This window comes from Cryptotermes secundus, unplaced genomic scaffold (assembly GCF_002891405.2).
Source record: "Cryptotermes secundus unplaced genomic scaffold, Csec_1.0 scaffold548, whole genome shotgun sequence".
Classification (NCBI taxonomy): Eukaryota; Metazoa; Arthropoda; class Insecta; order Blattodea; family Kalotermitidae; genus Cryptotermes; species Cryptotermes secundus.
Window position 1 is genome coordinate 2,210,254 of NW_019732380.1, and position 19,375 is coordinate 2,229,628.

The 19,375-nt window shown below is 36.7% G+C and overlaps 1 protein-coding gene across 1 annotated transcript; it reads left to right on the top strand.

The window, feature by feature from the left end:
• Positions 1-612: 612 nt before the first annotated feature.
• LOC111867631 lies at positions 613-18,909 on the top strand. The gene is made up of 6 exons (XM_023857639.2): positions 613-776; positions 4,754-4,896; positions 8,132-8,396; positions 12,519-12,665; positions 15,873-16,026; positions 17,912-18,909. Exons 1-6 carry the CDS (start codon positions 723-725, stop codon positions 18,280-18,282), a joined length of 1,134 nt encoding a protein of 377 aa, XP_023713407.1. The 5' UTR covers positions 613-722; the 3' UTR covers positions 18,283-18,909.
• The last annotated feature ends 466 nt before the right edge of the window (positions 18,910-19,375 follow it).

The following is a 19,375-nucleotide window of genomic DNA, read 5'->3' on the forward strand; positions in this document are numbered from 1 at the left end:
TGAAAGTTCAGGGGCACATTTAACATTGTCCATGTTATGAACGAGATATATCGTTTTGATACTGCTCATCACCTCCTTCACATGTTTTACTTTGTCAGGTATTATCAATGAAAAGAAACTTCGTCTTAATATTACATGATTCTATAATCAAAGCCAAGCATCCTGATAAAAATTTGCATGGGGAAAGTTAGTTGTATATATCGTGGCTGTCGAATTGTTGGTTAAGTAATATTAGTTTGCTGATGTTTTCTTTGTGAAAATGGCCCGGTTACTGTTCATATACACAAAAAATGACGTGATTTCGAGAGGAAAAACAATACTTTGAAGCACATTCTCTTTCTAGAAATCATTCAAAATGGCTACCTATATGTAATGGTAAAGCGAGAAGCTCCAAAGATCATTCCTCAATATTTATAACATAATTCACTAATACAATATAATATTGATATACCAAATTGACCTTTTGTATTTTCATAGACTACAGCACTTACATATTCTTTACGCATATTTCATACTTCGAGTCTTAACTGTAGACCCATCTTGAAAGACCTCAGCTATAGAATGTCGACCATGTCGACGTCTCTCATATCGATACTTCGTAACCTGATCCAGGCTGAATCGATTTACCGGAAAGTAGCTGAACAGCTGATCTGAAATAGTTTTAGTGTTTGTCGTGGGTCCTTTGAAACAGTTATTAACCGAAAGGAATTCCCAGTTATCTGATGAATGCAATACAGAATGTTTTACGCTCACATCAGATTCTGCATATTTTTAAAGTAAGCCATTTTATTGTGACCATCAGATATGGGATTATGCCAGTTAGTTCTGTTATGTTCGAAAGTTCGACAGTTTTTTCGCCTACTTTTTTCTTAACGGAACAAAGTAGGCTTATTTAATCACTGTATTTTCTGTGTGTTCGTGTGTTTGTGCCCCCCCCCCCTTCAACGTCTGAACCAACTGACCGAGGTTTTTGGAACTGTGTACACTACAGCAATGCGGAGCCGTACTTTTAATTTCCCAGTCACTACAAACATGACGGATGCCAGAACTTGTGTGCTGGGAACAACATTTTAGACATTTAATTGGTGATGCAGCCCCATAAATTAGCGTCTCCCGAAGTGCTAGCGTGAAGATTTTCCAGGCACCGCCGAAAACAGATTCTTAATTTTAATACTAAAAGTCAGTTTTAAATTACATTCACTTTAATGAGAAAATACTGCATAGGTAAAATTTAGGTTCATTAGTAGTTATTTTTTTAACAAGTTCTAGTGACACTTAAAGTCACTTTTATAAATTATTTCCCAGAAACCTTATTTTATTCACACCAAGGGAGGCTGTGATGAAAAGAGTATATGAACTGCTGCCGTAAATTGTGGATGCTGGTGATATTTTTGGTTATTATATCCAGTAATTATCTATTTGATCCCACAGCGTTAGGAAGGTCAAAGAACTCTTCATCCATATGCCAAGTAGTGAAAATTTTCAGTAGAATTAAAGGTGCTCTGCTTGGAGGTTGTCGACAATGAAGACCTTACAAAAGTTGCTGCCGAAGAAAAGCAGAAGCTACAAAATATACAACATCCTTTCTTCCCAATGAACGTACCCTCTCCTTACTGCACATGTTCTTCAAAATGAGATTTGAAGTACAAAGTTTTGGTTGACTGGTAGAAACAAGATAACTGGCTACATTTTTCTGAGAATTTCTTCTTTTATTGCCTTTCTAGATGATGCCTTTGCATCTGATGAACCTCAAGCTCATGCATGCATCCAAGATCCTTGGTTAAGAAGTCCTACTATACAAGTCACTGTGATCTAATGAATTCTGAACTGTTTGATGAAGTCGCCTGAGGCAGTCAGCTATGTCAAGATGTAGTTAGTGAGGCAGAGACAGACTCCAAAATAGACATTAATTCTACATGTCTGATAATCCAAGAAGATTCTTTGCATTCAGTCACCATGAAAGCTTGAAGTTTTATATGTCATCATCCATCATAAGATGGCACCAATAAAACCTGTAACACACTGCCCATGTTCTCGCCGTCCTGCTTCCTAACAAGTTAGTGTAGTATTCAAAGTATCAAAGAAGGTATCACAAGGTTCATGTAGACCTGGCAGCTCTAATTTTCCCCATTTTAACATTCATGAGAAATTGGAATAACTAGAATCAAAGAAATATATTTGAATATATAAGATAACTTTATTTCTGTGATCAAATGCCACGAAATATACCTTATTTCCTGGTGTATGTAACGCATAATGTTTTAGGAAGGAGAAATTAAATATTTTTTTCTAAACCACACTGATTTCTAGGCCCATTTGAGGGAAACAAAATCTATGGCTAATACAGAAATAGTACATCTAATAGAATATAAAGTTGTGATAAATAAATCTTATTCAAAATAATATAATCCACTCAAACTGTCGCAAGAAAAATAGTAAATCTGTTGACAAATTATATTTTGACCTCCACCTGAAGAAAACATTTATTTATATTAAACATATATGGTCCAAAATTAAATCCTTTAAATAGAAATTGATGTGGAATAACTGCACTTGGTGGCACATTGGTACTTAGTATCTTTACTAACATCAAGCAATCAAGTGGGATTTGTGGTGGACAAAGTGGCGGTGGTGCAGGTTTTCTCAGAGTACTTCAGTTTCCCCTGCCAATCTTCATTCCACCAATTGCTCCACAATCACTCTCACATATCATCTGGGGCGGCTGCAGTACAAGGGACTTAGTCCCAACCCACTGGGGGGGGGGAAAGCAAATTGAATTCTGGTCTAATTTAGGCTATATAGATTACCCCATAAAATAAAAGGACTAAGTTTATGATTGTATACTTAAAGAGTATTTAACGGCATGAAGAGTTTTAAATCTAAGTTAACATTCTTATTACAGAATTCCTTTTATACCATTGATGAATTTTTTGAATTGAAACATAACTAGAAATAGGATTAAAACAATAAAATTTTATATTGAAGCCATGTATTATGATGATAAGAGTGATATATTATATGTGGCCTATTGTAGATGTATGTGCTTGTTTTATATTTTGTACATAAATGATTGTTATTGTGAAATGGACGTACAGTCGGATTTACATTGTATAGTCAATAGTGTTACCTTGCATAGTGAGTGATACATTATATATGGTCTATCATAGATGCATATGAATGTTTTTTACTTCGTGATATCCAGTCAGATTTATATTGTATGACTAAACCTCTTATTTTCTTATCTGGTATAAACGATGACAGATTCTATATCTATGTACATAAATCTCTGGAAGACACATTAAATATGAATATGAATATTTCAGTCAAATGGTGTAATCAGTAATACAGAGGAAATATGTGTAATAAACAATATAAATTTCCTGTGTGTATAGGTGTACTGGAGTATACCTACTGATACATGAAATGTATCCTGTTATAATGCACTGTACACTGCCAGTCTTACCAGTTACAGCCATTGGATCTTTAACCACTATCTAAACTATTGACATCTGTCAGTGAACAGTGTAACTAAGTCAGAACAGTTAGTGAGCAAAACAGACATAAGGATCATAGCTTTAAAGTATGTTCCTGAGATGTTGGTTGTTTATTTAATGACACTGACATCCTGATATGTGATACAGTGCGATTAATGATACTGTCTCATTCTGAAATATTTTACTTGCATTTGACATAATATTAAATCATATCTCCACATTGAAGTTAAGGAAATACTGAGGTAACAGCAAAGAATTCTATGATAGATTCATTAGGAGTCATAATGCTACAGTAAAGCCAAATCATGAATATAAAAAGTTAAAAGTATGGTTCATCTGAAGATTAAAATAAAATAAAAATATATTTCTACCTGTTCTATATTGATGGAAAACTTGGTCTCTCACCTGAAGGGAGGAACATGGATTGAGGGTGTTTGAGAACAAAATCTTATTTTTGTAACAGAGAAAAGGCAACACTAGTATGGAGACAATTATAGAATGAAATGCTTCATATAATTTGTACTCATCACCATATATTTGGAAGAAATTGGTAAGACATGTAGCATGCATAAGAAGATGAGAAATACTTAAAAAGCAAACTTTAACCAGAGAACTTGATATAGATAGAATAAAATATTGAAATGTATCTGAAAGAAATTGGATTCAAGTAGCTCAGGAGAGATTTTTTTTTCTGATAGTGTTCTAAGCAGTATTAACCACATTTCAATCACAGGATAATTCATGTGAGGTTTCTGGTGAGTGAAGTGGTCCTGGAGCAGGTTTCTCTCAGAGAACTTAAGTTTTCCTCTGTCAGTTATCATTTTGCCAATTATCCATGCTTATCTCCTTTTTTTTTTTTCCTTGGCACTACAGCCCCAGTGGGCTTAGGCCTACCTCCTTGAACTTCTCGGTTCACTTCGGTTTTTCTAGATCTTAGACATATGGTAGGACTCCTTGGGCGGGTGATCAGCTCATCGCAAGGCCTCTACCTGTACACAAACACAGAAAAACGCACACAAACATCCATGCCCTGAGTGGGATTTGAACCCACGATCCCGGCTTCCGAGCGAGCGAAGACAGTGCTTGCCTTAGACCGCTCAGCTACCGTGACCGGCTTTAAAGGCTGGTTACAGTAGGTTTATTTGATGATAAGCCAACCTAACATAAATATCATGAAATGACCTGGGTTATGGTATGTGGGAGGCTTTTAGCTTCAAGATCATATGAGAGCCTCATTGTCAATATTTGTTTTTTTACAGGCTTGTTCTCAGACTATATTTTACAGAGTACATATTGGGCAGATCAGGCAATTCTCTGACCTTCACCACTCTCGCTATAACAGTGAAGAACAGAAACAGATATTACAGGTACTTAATGAATCCAGTGCAGAAGAAATGTGCAGGTAACAGATGTTTTCTCAAATATTTTATGACAAATTAAATTTGTCAGATTAATTTCTTTATCACTTTTCCACTTTCTATGTATCTATGAGTATGAAGAATTACTTTGAACTGGAATTCATTGTTGTTTTTATTATGAAGTGTTTTACCTTTGTGAAGTAGTCTAATGTGTTTATTGCTTTTTCAGTCAGTGTAACCAAACTTATTTATATTATACAAGCATAAATCAAACCTAATTTGACTAGGTTGACATACAGTCATAAATCCAGTTAGATTGCGACTAAAACTTCTTTGAGGTTATATCATCAACAGACAGTGACCTATCTCATTATGTAACACTGGAAAGTTACAGGACTCTTATTTTCATTGTACCATGATGAAAGAAATAAAGGAAACTTTCAAAACCTAGTGTGTTATAAACTGGGATAATGGACAAAGTTCAAAATGATAGTCTTAAACACTATTTCACAACATAATCAAAAAACTTCGCACTTAGATTGTATTTCTGTATTATCATGATACTGAACAGTTTCATATACATGTGTGATAGACAGAAACCTTGACTGTATATTCACGACAGGATGCAAAGCATAAACATAAAAAAAAAAGAGAGTTATACCGCCATCTTTGAGCAGATTGTCTAGATAATGTGGGACCTTCAACGTCTCACAACCCTGTGGGCCTTCACGGCCTGTTACAGGGATAGCTTTACTTTTTACTTTACTTTTATACAGTGTCTGAAATATTTTCTAGTGGTTAATTCTATAGAACATTGCTGAATGAATAATCCCAAGTAGGCATATTTAGCACTTGGCTTGTCCAGCCTTTCATGAACTGTGTGTATGGAAAACTGTAATTTGGTAAGAACATTTATTGGCATGTATGTCTTTATCTATGTTAAACTTTCAGTTACGTTTCTGTAAATATTTATCAGTTACACATAAGCCTATTTCATTCCTACCAAAAAAAACACAAATTTCAATATCTGAATCTGTTGAGGTGAAGTTACAAGGGTGCAAGGGCAAAGAAAGCCCACCCCTTATACATTCATTCACTCATTCATACATACCTTAGGGCCTTCCCCGTAAGTCTGTTTTTTTGTGCGGGGTGGGGGGCTACAACTGTTCCTTTACTCAGTTCTACATTACACACTAAATTTTGTTGAAAAATTTCATGTATTTTTCAATATACCTTTCCTACTTAAACCAATTATAGAATATTTCTCTGGTTCATAAAAAATTATCCAACATAATATTTAGTCAGTACCATATGAAATCCCCATAAGAAGATTTATAATTATATGTAGTGTACACAGAGTGGTAGAAAGCAATGATGACAAAAGAACTCTACGTACATAACCTTATTTCGAAAAAAGAAAACGCTTATTTCCATCACAGCATAGGAAAGCTGTGTGCTCCGTATGAATCCTAGTTAAATAAAGCTGTACTCCTGGAGTCATGAGTAATCTGAAGAATTTATTACAGGTATAATGTGAAATATATCAGAGGAAAGTCCACTGCAATTTCATAAGATGTCACACACAATTACTGGGGTTTTGGACTTTTTCCATTGTCTGGAATTCTAGGTAATAGAGGACATGTCATTTTGGAAACTGGATCTCTTTCTGTCTTCAGGTGAGATCCAGTTTCTGAAACATGTCCTCTATTGCCTAGAATTCCAGATGATGGAGAAAGTCCAAAACCCCAGATATTGTGTGTGTCATCCACCAAACCCTTTAGAATCTATTCATAAGATGCCTCAAATGTACGTGGGGCAATCCAAAAGTTTCCGAAATTTGAATTTTGCGCGTGAATGGTTATGAGTACATCGAAATACTGCTAGATGTCTCCTCACACATCCTTCTTGAATCAGTGTGGCAAGCGGCGTCGAGTTGAGTGGTTGGGTTTATTGTTGGTGAACGTATTTACATTGTTGTGTTTCCGTGAGTCTGCGGTTTTGCGATGGCTGACCTGAGGGAGCAGCGTGTCTGTATAAAGTTTTGTTTCAAACTTGGGAAAACCGCTGCAGAAAGACACCAAATGTTGAAGCAAGCTTTTGGTGACAACAGTTTAGACCAGACACAAACTTACGACTGGTATAAGCGTTTTAAAAATGGCCGAACATTGACTGATGATGACGATCGTTCGGGACGGCTGTCAACTGGCAAAACACCAGAAAATGTCGCGAAAGTTAGGGATCTGATTCTGCAAGATCGTAGACTGACCATCCGAGACCTCTGTAACACCTGGGGACTAAGTTATGGTACATGTCAACGAATTTTGTCAGAGGAACTGAACGTGAGGAGGATTGCGACAAAGTTTGTGACATGACTGCTGCAAAATGAACAGAAGCAGCATCACTTGGAAGTCTGCAGGGAACTTCAGCAACAGCTTCAAGAGGATCCAAACTTTCTCTCGAAGGTTGTCACTGGTGACGAAAGTTGGGTTTATGGCTACGACCCTGAAAGGCAGTAGCAATCGTCGCAATGGAAGAGCTCTTCTTCACCTCGGCCAAAAAGAGCTCAACAAGTCAAGAGCAACATTAAGTCCATGTTGATCTGTTTTTTTGATATTGACGGGATTGTTCATAAGGAGTTTGTCCCTCCTGGTCAGACAGTCAATAAAGAGTTCTATCGCGATGTTCTAAGGCGTTTGAGGGAGGACATGAGGAGAAAACGTCCGGAGAAGTGGCGCATGAATGACTGGGTACTCCACCATAACAACGCACGACCGCATACGGCTTACATTGTGCAGGAATTTTTGGCTAGAAACAAGATGGCAGTTGTTCCCCACCCACTGTACTCGCCAGACTTAGCTCCATGCGACTTCTTTCTCTTCCCCTAGATGAAAATCAAGTTGAAGGGGCGAAGATTTGATAGAGTTGAGGAAGTTCAAGTGGAAATGCAGACGGTACTAAACACCCTAACAAAGAAAGACTTCCAGGATGCATTTGAAAAGTGGCAGAAACACTGGGATCGGTGTATGCGCTCCCAAGGGGACTACTTTGAAGGTGATGGTGCAGAATAAGATGTAGGTAAGATGTAATAGTTTTTATTAATATATTTTGGAAACTTTTGGATTGCACCACATATACATATATGGATATTTGTCTTCATTCTGTAGTTTATCATTTTATAATGACAGGTGAAAATTCACACACTCTGAATTCTAAAGAGCTTTTGTAATGTTTGAACTCATTAGTTTCATAATATAAATAACACTGTTAAACTTGTTTTAGGTTTAATGTCAGCAAATATCGTGTAAATAGCTTACAGCGGTTTCGGCGTAAACATGGCCAATTTGGCACATTAGATGATGTTCTTGAGGTGGATGGTTTGGGAGTAAAGGTACTGGAAAGACTGTGTGACAGTATATTGAAACAAATTTCTGGATCTGAAATGGAAACCCCAGTAGAGATGGCTCAAGCAAAGAAAAAGGTGACATCACCCAAGAACAGAAGAAGCCAGATGCTAACCCCAACACTTCAGTTCGACCAGAAAATAGTGAGAGTTTAATATAGTTAACAATAAAAACAAAATAGCATTAATAATATATCATGATTTGGGTATTTTTGGATTATGAACAGAATGTACAGTCACTGTAAGAAAATGGAAGAGCAGAAGGATGTTTCATTCCATTTTATAATTTTGTATCAACATCATTCTCACGTTTAAGATCTAAAAGTATATGACAATGGTAAATTGCTACACGTAATATGTTTTTGGACATTATCCATCATGTTGTCTATTTTTAAAAAACCGTCCTGTTTCTTTTAAAAAAACAACATTTCGGAGACTGGATTCTATCTCCGGAGATAGGGGCTAGCTCTGTCTATTGGACCCAACGGAGTAGGTTTTACCTGAGGATGGGGACAGAATCCAGTCTCCGAAAGGTTGTGTTTTTAAAACAAAAAGGACGGTTTTTTTAAAAATAGACAAGATGATGGATAATGTCCAAAAACATATTCTCACATTTATTTGTGGTTTCAAAATGTTTAACATTTCAAACATCAGTACAGATTTTTGGCAAAATTTTACAGAAATCAGTTGTATGTTACATGAAGCTCGTATGGGGCAATCAGTTTGTGTGCAAGAGAGATATTTTTTTTGTACTTCTTTATAAGTAAAATAAGCATGTATATGTGTCCATACATATATATTTCTTCTCTAATAACTTTTGAACAAACTGACAGATTTTCTTAAAACTTAGTATGAAAATTATGTCTCTTTATACCAGTTTGTGAGTTTTTCACTGAACTTGGTATGAATATCATACCACTTTAGGCTACATCTTCTTTGTACTTTTTACTTTCTTACCATCAAGGATACCAACAGGAGTGTCATGCAATAAACATTCGACAGAGTCATAAGTCTTAGAGTGAGGGTTTTAATGGTTTTTCTCAGAAACTTTAATCATTAAAAAAACGATCAGAGCTGTCTTCATAATCTTCTCAGTGAAAAATGTCAATAAAAAATATAACATTAACAACTTTATTACAATGTTGTGTATTAACTGTTCTGATCCGTTCAATTACATCATTATCCATGATGATGGCAGCAGTGACAGTTGCTGAAGTGAAGTTTTGTTCTCAATAAAGTGGCTGATTGCCTGAGAGGATTTCATTGCATTTAGTCACTTGGACAGCTTCATGTTGAAAATATATTAGTGTTTTCAACTTAACGATTCAATTCCTATTGTGGACTATTTGCAATAGAAGTAAAAATGATGTACTGATACATTTGTTGTATCCCTGGAAGAAGAGGTGTAAGTTCGTGTAATGGTTGTTAAGAGCAACATATTTTTCACAAAAATACAACACAGACTGCTTAACTGATAATGGAATCACTATATTTAAAAGAAATGGAATTCATTAAGCAAACTATCAGCAGAGGTGTAGACTCTAAAATGTACAATGTCTGATCACTACGGCTCAGATTTCTATGACCTAAAATCTTTGAAAATATGCATGCATTTATGCCCTAAAAATGGCAAAATATGACAGAATGGCCCACAAAAAATAAGTAAATATTTAACAAAAATTCCTAAGAATGGCAATTTATTAAGAAGTTTACAAAGTTATTTTGTCCTGAATAAATATCTCTAAGCTCTGAAGCATCGATCACAGCACATTGCTGACCCCATAAAGAGAAAAGCTGAATGGCGTTTTATTGAAAAGTGTACAAAGTTATTTTTTCAGAATAAATGTCTTTAAGCCATGAAGCATCCATCACAACACAATGCTGACCCCGTAAAGAGAAAACATGAACGAAAGTATTGTTTATTTTAGCGTGAAAAGTAAACTAAAGTGTGCTAATAGTTGCAGGCAAATAATTTGTACGGTACCTTAATCTTCCTTTTCAGTAGAGTTGCACTGAATGACAACATGCATTTTCAAATTCTCGAACTTGAAGGACCTCCGATTGTCACTAACAATGGCCTTGTATTTGGAGAAACTCCTTTCTACGTCACAAGATGTCACAGGGGCTACTTGAAACAAGTCAAATCACTTGTGTCAAGTTCTAATTCGCTGTTGTCAAATTCAACTTCTTTGCCACAAAGAATGTCAGAAATTGCACACAGTGTTGAATATCCAGGATTTCGTTGGAGTACATTTTGTAATTTTGCACTAATTTTCAAAGCAACTTCGCCCTGTGCTTGATGTAGTTCACTTTCAACTTTCTTAACAATTTGTAATGCATTGCACAGTTGCATGCCCACAGCTTCAAGTCTAATGATGGATTTTGATATCACACTGAAATTTGATTTTATGTACGCTAGATTTCTTGACGTGGTGAGATGAAAACAAATTTTGTACAGTTCGAATTGAAGATGAATCATCTCTGTCAAACTTCATGAAGATATTTTCAATCACACTATAGTGTGTGCAATAATAATCTGCAGCATCGAGCCAAGTCCCCCATCGTGTTAGAATAGGCTTAGGGGGAAGGGGTAGTGATGGAGCCTCTTCTTTAAACTTCTGCAATCGAAGTGGAGCCTTAACAAAAATTTTCTTCCCATTTGCTATTAATTTATCTACATCAAAGTAGCTCTCTCGCACCTCTTCTGCTACCCTATGCAGAGCATGTGCGAGACACGTTGCATGAATCATTTTGGGATACAGTACCTGAAGTCCCTTTGCTGCCTTTACCATATATGGAGCGGCATCCGTTAAGAAGAGGAGCACATTCTCTCGTTCTACCTTATTTGGCCACAGCAAATTCATCGCATTGTCGAAAACAACAGCAATGGAAGAATTATTCACTTTTTCCAACACCTCACATGCCAATAGGAATATATCTCGAGGCTGGTCATCTTTCAGTATACCAACAACATTCGCTACAAATCTACCACTTATGTCGGTAGTTTCGTCGATAGACACCCATATTTTATTATTTCCGACACAGTTTCTTATTTTATTGATGGTAACAGGAAGTGAGATAGTTCTTTCTTAATGTGGATTCGGTCGGAATGGGATGAGTTGTATATTTTTTTAGGAAGTTTCGGAAACTAGGTGTATCTACTTTATGTAATGGAATATTTGATGAAACCATCATAGTACAAAGATCCTTTGAAAACTCGGAAGCATTTCCTGATTTCGGTGAACTGGAGGATGACTTTTCAAACAACAATCGCTGTCTACTTTCCGTGGTAATTTCTCTGTTTACACAGCTTCTATGTTTAGCTGTATTGCAGTGTTGTTGCACCGTAAAACGTTTGTCTGCCGTAACTTTCACTTCACACATTTTGCAAAATAAAATTTCTCCGACAGCACTAAAATATTTGTCACCAAACTCTTTAATAAAACCATGCAACTTCACGCTATTAGAGCACTTGACTTTAGGCATCTTGAAACTATACTGAACAACTGAAGTTATGAATACAGTACTGTATTGGATGGGTTTGGGGAGAGGGTAGAAATTTACTGCTTTGTAGATGGAAAAATTTTTCACCAATATGCAAGAAACAAACTGGACTTCAGGTATCACTGCAGTGGAGGAGAAAAAGAGACACAGACAGACAGACAGACAGACAGAGGCAGAGGTGGCAATTTCTCTTTTCAAAGTGGTTGATTCTACGCCAGGTCAAGAACCGTTACCGTTCACACTGTACAGTATTCCTTCAAATCCCGTTACACAAGGCCAAATATTGCTAAGAAATGAAGTTCCAAATAACATCATTGCCAATACTTGCAAATATATTTCTGAGCAATAAGTGCAACTCGCCTAAAATATGACCAAAAATATGATTTTATATCACTTCGGGCCCAAATATGACCTAAAGCTAAAATATGGTTCAAATATGCATTTATATGACCAATAAAAACCGTATTTTCATGTTCACAAGAGTCAGAAATGTGTTTATATTTAATTATACATGTGAAAAGATGCCAGGATAAAAATATGATGTCATAGAAATCCGAGCCCTACTGATCACAAATAAGAATTTAAGCACTGCCCCACAATTCTGAATCACAAGAGTCAGAAATGTGTTTATATTTAATTATACATGTGAAAAGATGCCAGGATAAAAATATGATGTCATAGAAATCCGAGCCCTACTGATCACAAATAAGAATTTAAGCACTGCCCCACAATTCTGATTAATTGTCTTCTTTTATTGTGCAGACCGTGGAGAGTGCTGTGGGAATTCATATTGGTGTCGGTACCTTAACATGGGCCCACATTGATTGCAGTGGTAAATTACTTCAGTGGGATCTCTACAATCTTGAATTTGGTAACAGGAAATTGCATGTCACATCTTTGTTTCAAATTGTAAGTTTCATATGTCAAAAGTGAGTTATTTTTATAGCTGTTAATTAAATCCTGGCTAACAGTTAACTTATGCATATCTCCAGAAACAAGGTAACAGGCTAAACAAAATGAAGGAAACACTTTAAGATATTAATACTGTGACATGTAGACCCCTTGCTAGGGAATGCCTTAGGAAACAATCCTGCAACAAATACTCAACCAACAATAGAGTATACCCATTTCTAAGCAGCGCCCACAGTATACATGCACAACAATAGAACTTGTGTCGCAAGAGATGTTTTCTGTGTGGTTTACACATATCCATTGCTGGGCAACATGTGTTTTCTATGCTGTTGTCCAACCTGATACTTTATAACAAGAAGCCAACAATCATTCATAGTTCAGTTGAGACTGAATTCTATACTGGAAAAAGGCTGTGAGAAAAGAATTCAGTTGTCGGTTGAAAGTCAACCCGTGAAGAGAAAAATTAGCATGTGAAAAGAAAATTTTATGTGTACTATAGTTACAATGAGACCATTATAAATCTGTTGCCAGGATATGACCAGTGAAGACTTAGCGTGTCCTAGTGATTTGTGCAGTGGGTGGATTAGCAATAGAACTTTTATTTATTGTGATTACAAGGGATTTTAACAGGTGTTAATAAATCTATTCATCAATCCAAACTCACATCTTATTAGTCACCCATACACATGTATTATATATAGGACTGTTTCATTTCACAGTGATTTCATATGTACTGATAGCTAGTCCTTTTCCTAATAACATCTGTGAAGGTGATTCTCTTCCCATCCACTAGAGGCACACGTGGTATTGAATTGAATTGAATTGAATTTATTTACATTCTATAAATCCTAAGCAGGTTAGTACCTTTGGATACAGAACATGTCAAAAGGTTACATACATAAGTACAGGCAATTTTAGCTTAAAAATTAATATAACTTAATTTTACATCATTCTCTATTTACATTGAAGTATTCATCTAAAGAGTAGAAGGAATGAGCATGTAGATAATTCTTTAACTCTGATTTAAACTTTTTAGTATCATTGCCCAAGTTTTTAATACTTTGTGGCAGATTGTTGAACACTTTTATGCCAGTAAAGTAGACTCCTTTTTGATATACTGATAAAGTTGATGAGGGTAGGTGGAAGTTATATTTTTGTCTAGTATTCATGTTACTGACATCAGAATGGCATCTACAAAGGCAAAAGCATTCTGTGTGATTCAGTTTGCAAAGAAGAATTATCTCAAGTGCATGCTAAGAATTTCATAAATGTTACTAGAAGGATCAGTCATGATGAAAGTCGATCTATATGTAATGGTCTGATAATAAATTTCATGAGCTCATCATGGTAAAAGTGCTACATACCTCATTGCTGACTATCACTGTGATCACCTTCAAAGTACTCCCACTGGGAAGCTATGCACCGATGCCAATGCCTAGTCCACCCTTCAAAACAGTTTTGGATTGGTTTTGTAGAATGCCCTTCAGAGCTGCTGTCGTATTACTCCTGATGTCCTGATGTCATCAAAATCCCTTTCTTTCAATATTTCTTTTGGAACAAAAAAAAGTCACTGGGGTTTAGATCTGGTGAATAGGGAGGGTGTTCCAGCACAGTTATTTGTTTACTAGCTAAAAACTCCCTCACAGACAGTGCCGTGTGAGCAGGTGTATTGCTGTGATGTAAGATCCATGAGTTGTTGGCAATGGCACACCAAAACACACTCAGACACTAATAGACACCACTCAGAAGGAGACTGCCATAGATCAACGACAACACAACTGTGAAGCAGGAATATGCCAATGTCATCAAACCATACTGAGGTTTCTGTCCACTGCTGCCATGGCAAGCACATGATGAGTTCATAAACTTTATTGTCAGACCTCATAGTATAAGCAGTTGGAATACAAAGGCTGCACCTGCAAGGAAAAGCATTATCTCCAGCTACCAGAGACATGCTGGTTAAGTTCTGGGAAGAAAGAAGAGAATCAAGAGTGACATATGCTGTGTGACATGGGGCTCACATTGAGCGGCCGTAAATTTAGAAACGTGGAGAGATTCTCTATCATTGTGTATCTGTCACTAATATTATATGGATAGATTAATTTCTGTGATTTTTGAAGTTTTTTCTTCATTTTGAATTGCCCTGTAGTTTCAGAGTATACTAAGCAAATTCCATGACGTTCGAAATGTGTAATGCTGAGTAAAGCGGCCAGGACATGAAGCTGACCACTCACCTCCAACTAGTGGAAAGGTCAAGAAAATGTGGGTCTATATACAAGGGTTGGAACTTTAATAGTGGCAACACTGCTGTAGAGATGCCATGCGATGGAACCAAATAATGTCACTTATACCACACGTTAGGTACATACCTACCTTACCTCAGAGCAAATGGACTCTCCTTTCCCACATCACGTGCATGAGCAGTGACGAGAAGAACAGTGCCTCGTGTTAGCTGGCGGTCTAATGTAGTGTTGTCACGATGTTCTCGAAACAGGAACAACGGAGTTGGATAAAGATTGAATGCACCAGAGCCTGTTTGTTCGATCAGTGGGGCTGGGAAGTGCTGTACCATCCACCATACTCCCCAGCCCTTGTGACTTCGACTTGATTCCCAAGATGAAGGAACCACTTTGTGGCATTCACTTCAGAACTGTTCCAGAGGTTCTTCAGGCAGTAGACCCCTCCATTCAAATTATCAACATAACAGGCGCTGCTAAAGGTATCTTATGACTTCCACATCGCTGGCAACGGGTTGTACACAATGCTGGTGACTACATTGAAGGACAGTAAAACTTCGAAACTTGCATCTATTTTGTATCAGTTGTAAATAAATAGTTGCCACTATTAAAGTTCCAACCCTTGTATACACTCCTCCTTATGCCTTCATGGTGTAGTGCTTAATTAGTTAAGCACAGGGACATCTTTACCTTTACTAGTCATATTCTGATGTAAACAGTGTATTGGAAGTAGAACTGATAGTCACTTTGAGAGTGGAAAGTGAGGAAAGTTGTTGTTCCAGGTGAATATCATCAGAGCATAGAACAATATCATTTCTCTCTGTATCTGCGACACTTGCATGATGTCACCACACAACTAACATATCTCACAAGGCTGGAGATACAATAAAGATAAATCACCTGCTTATTCTTAAATTGCATTCTGATTATGACAGTGTAAGGCACTAATGATTACATTAATTCACAGGTTCAGGGTATATGTGAAAGACTGCCCAAGGGAGATGTGTTTATCATGGAAGATAATGTTGGTTTCATGCAGTCACTTCAGCAGACACCTGCATCTGTATCCATCAACTTGCAGACATCACAGCTGACTGCCATGTTGGTAGCCTTGCTCAACAGTAAGCATAATAGTTCAATTTTATGTAGGATTTGAGATACTCACAGCAGTGGTTATGAAGAATTCTGTCTTGTTTGCTGTCTGCTTCATGCTGGGTTCTTGCTTGGCATATTCTTCAGCCCTGAAGATGGAGGTGACATGTTCCTCCAAAATGTCGATTGACTTTCAGCAGACTACATGCTGTCATATTCCAGAAAATAGAACTCTTCAGTTTAATTTGTAGTTTAGCGAAATATAACATGTAATAGTTTTGTAGTGGATACAAGAATGTGGAATATCTTTAGTCAAGGTGAGATGGCACCATTCACCAGGACAGAACACAGATCAGCTTGCTGTTCCATCAGTTCAGGTAGTACAACCTGGATGTATTGAGCTCACACTTTTAAAAATTGGAGCTATTTATAACCAATGTTTTACACAGAACTGCTTTTGAATCTGGAATAGTTCTGCTACTATCATAAAAGTCTTCAGCACTACATCAAGATTCATTTGTCTGATGTATGGGAATTTTCAACACTGTGAGATTTGAGGTTCTCATGAGGGTGACTGTAAAGACTATTGTCTTCTGGGATGTGACGCTACATGATCTGGTAGACTTCTTCTCAGTACTCATAATCAGTATGTATTCTATACAACATTTCACTTTCATGCATGAATAAACCACACTAATTTATGCAGTAGCCAGCTTATGAACTTTGATTCTTGTAAGCCTGCTCCTCTTTAGAGTTGAAAATAAAGTCCTAATGAAATTTATTCTGAAAATTTGAGTGCTTTCTACACAATTTAATGAGAAAATCACAATTAAATGAATGACTGTTAGAAAGTCATGTGACATGTTTAGTATCAATATATCTTATGGATCATATCAGCAAATGGATACCATGTGCCCCGAGTTTTGAGAAAATAATGTGCTACAAGTTCATTATCTTTTTCATGTATGTTTCTATATATGGTAAGGTAAGGTAAAGCTATGCTGGTCACGGTAGCCGAGCGGTCTAAGGCATGCACTGTCTTCACTCGCTCGGAAGCCAGGATCGTGGGTTCGAATCCCACTCAGGGCATGGATGTTTGTGTGCGTTTTTCTGTGTTTGTCTACAGGTAGAGGCCTTGCGACGAGCTGATCACTCGCCCAAGGAGTCCTACCGTATGTGTAAGATCGAGAAAAACCGAAGTGAACGGAGTTCATGGAGGTAGGCCTAGGCCCACTGGGGCTGTAGTGCCAAGGAAAAAAAAAAGGTAAAGCTATCCCTGTGACAGGCTGTGAGACATTGAGGCTCCCACATTTTCTAGACAGTTGGCTCACAGATGGTGGTGTAGTCAGCCTTACAAGCCAGCCGCCCTCTCACCCCCCAGAAAGATTCCTGGTACTCATTTCTATTAATTTTCACTTTCCCAAGAGATCAGAGGAAGGGGAGACGACTGACTTTATGCAGAATGTCTTAATTTATTAAAGGATTTTCACCAAAAGAAGGATGAAAGCTAGTGATCTACATAGATTTGAGACATTTTTCAAAATATTAACTTTCTTGCAGTAACTGCAGAATATACTGGAATGCCCATTTAATATTTCTTTGATTTACATTTTTTTTTTTCATTTAGTGGTGAGTTTTACTGATCCCAAATCAATAATCACAGTATTAAATTACATCCGTTTAAAAAGTTTCCTCACTTTAGTGTTCAGATTCACTTTATATTAATTTTACCCACCTTTAATTGTTTTTAAGAACCTTTCCACTTATCTTTGTATCATTTGAAATGGTTATGTAAAATATGTTTTATGCAAGGTAAAGTAATCCTTTTTGAGAAAATATTATCCATTGTGAATCTTAAGAGGACATAAAACACAAGCCATGTAAATATACATTACAGACATCTTGCCCTTGCAGATTCTCCATTGTCTGAAGAAGAGTCATCATTTCAATATGAACATCGTGTGTTTTTCTTACGATCCCAGCTACCAGCACGTCTGTTTGGAATTCTCGTTGGGACAGAGAGGGTGTCTGCACAGGCAGTGGTATTAGACATTCTCTGTGGAACTCAGAAAAATTCAACAACTGAACCATCCGACAGGAACCTAACTTCTGATGTATACACCCCTATTAGGGTTGATAAAAACTTGACAGAAGCGTACCTCATGAGGACAAGTGTCGAGAAGGAGAGCTTATGTTGGGGTCTGCTACTGACTATGGCATTCATGGATCTTATTATGCATCAAAACCCCCGAAGTCTGGGAGCAATTAATAGTAGGAAGTCGTGATGAGGCAGGGTGTGTAGAAGGAAAAGTTCATGTGTCATGTGTCTCGAAAAGGCATGCAGGATTTATTGCAAGTGAAATGTTATCATGAGCATGACCAGAGTGAATATCAATGCAAAATCAGTTGAGATCTGTGGATTAGTATAATTTCCTGACTTTTCATACAAATTTTTTTGGTATAGGCCAGGAACTTTAATCTCAGAGGCTTCACGTAATGTGTAGCTCTTCCTTGCTGCCTCTGTTGGTTTCCATGTAGTTGGCTCTTAGCCTTTCCACTGATGGTAAATGAATGGCTGTGTGATAGCTCGTATTTATCGATCAGAATTTGGATCTAGCCAATGTTAATCTTCACAAATCGATATATTTCTTATCTTTAAAACTAATTTTGTTTATAAAACAATAATTTCATACACTTTTTTTTACATTACAGCAACATATATTTTGTGGAAGAGTTCTTTCCATAACATACAACAGTATTTTCCACTTTGGTAGAACTGTTCCCAGCTTAACAGTAAAGGGATTAAAATTTGGGTGGAAACAACAGTTCTTTTGCACTGTTTCAGTAGGAAGATGTCTCCTTGTATGTATGGGCAAATAAACTGACAGTTAATAATAAATGCTCTATTTTTAGTTTAGTTTTAATTTCAGAAATACCTTATATAGTTTCCTAGCCTGTATGTCTTATCCTCTTTTAGTGCCCAGTTTGAACACTTACGCATGTTGTGTGTTTGTAAATGTCTGTCCATCTGTCATCTGTCAGCAGGAAACAATTTGAGAACTGCTCTGATTGGATTTTCATGAAATTTGAAAATGGAGAGTTTTACTAAAATATGTCCATGCATTCCAGTCTTGATTAAAATCAGACCACAGTTAACAGATACTTTACAAGAAGACCTACGTGTATTTCTAAATGCATGTTGGGCATAACTCACTCTTATTTGACTGAAAAGTTGTTTGAATAAACACTGTGTTCAGAAAAAGGTTAAATGTATCACACAGATGCAGCCAGATGCATTATATTATTAATTTGCATAAAACAGCAGTTAACTGTTTCAGGATAAACACAAATACACACGACTATCGAGTGCATCAGTTG

What these genes read in the sequence shown, in the direction of transcription:
- LOC111867631 (XM_023857639.2), top strand. Translation starts at nt 723, where the DNA reads ATGAATGCAATACAGAATGTTTTACGCTCACATCAGATTCTGCATATT. An exon ending in TCACATCTTTGTTTCAAATT is followed by an intron (nt 12,666 to 15,872) that starts GTAAGTTTCATA and finishes ATTAATTCACAG; the next exon opens with GTTCAGGGTATATGTGAAAG. An exon ending in GTTGGTAGCCTTGCTCAACA is followed by an intron (nt 16,027 to 17,911) that starts GTAAGCATAATA and finishes TTGCCCTTGCAG; the next exon opens with ATTCTCCATTGTCTGAAGAA.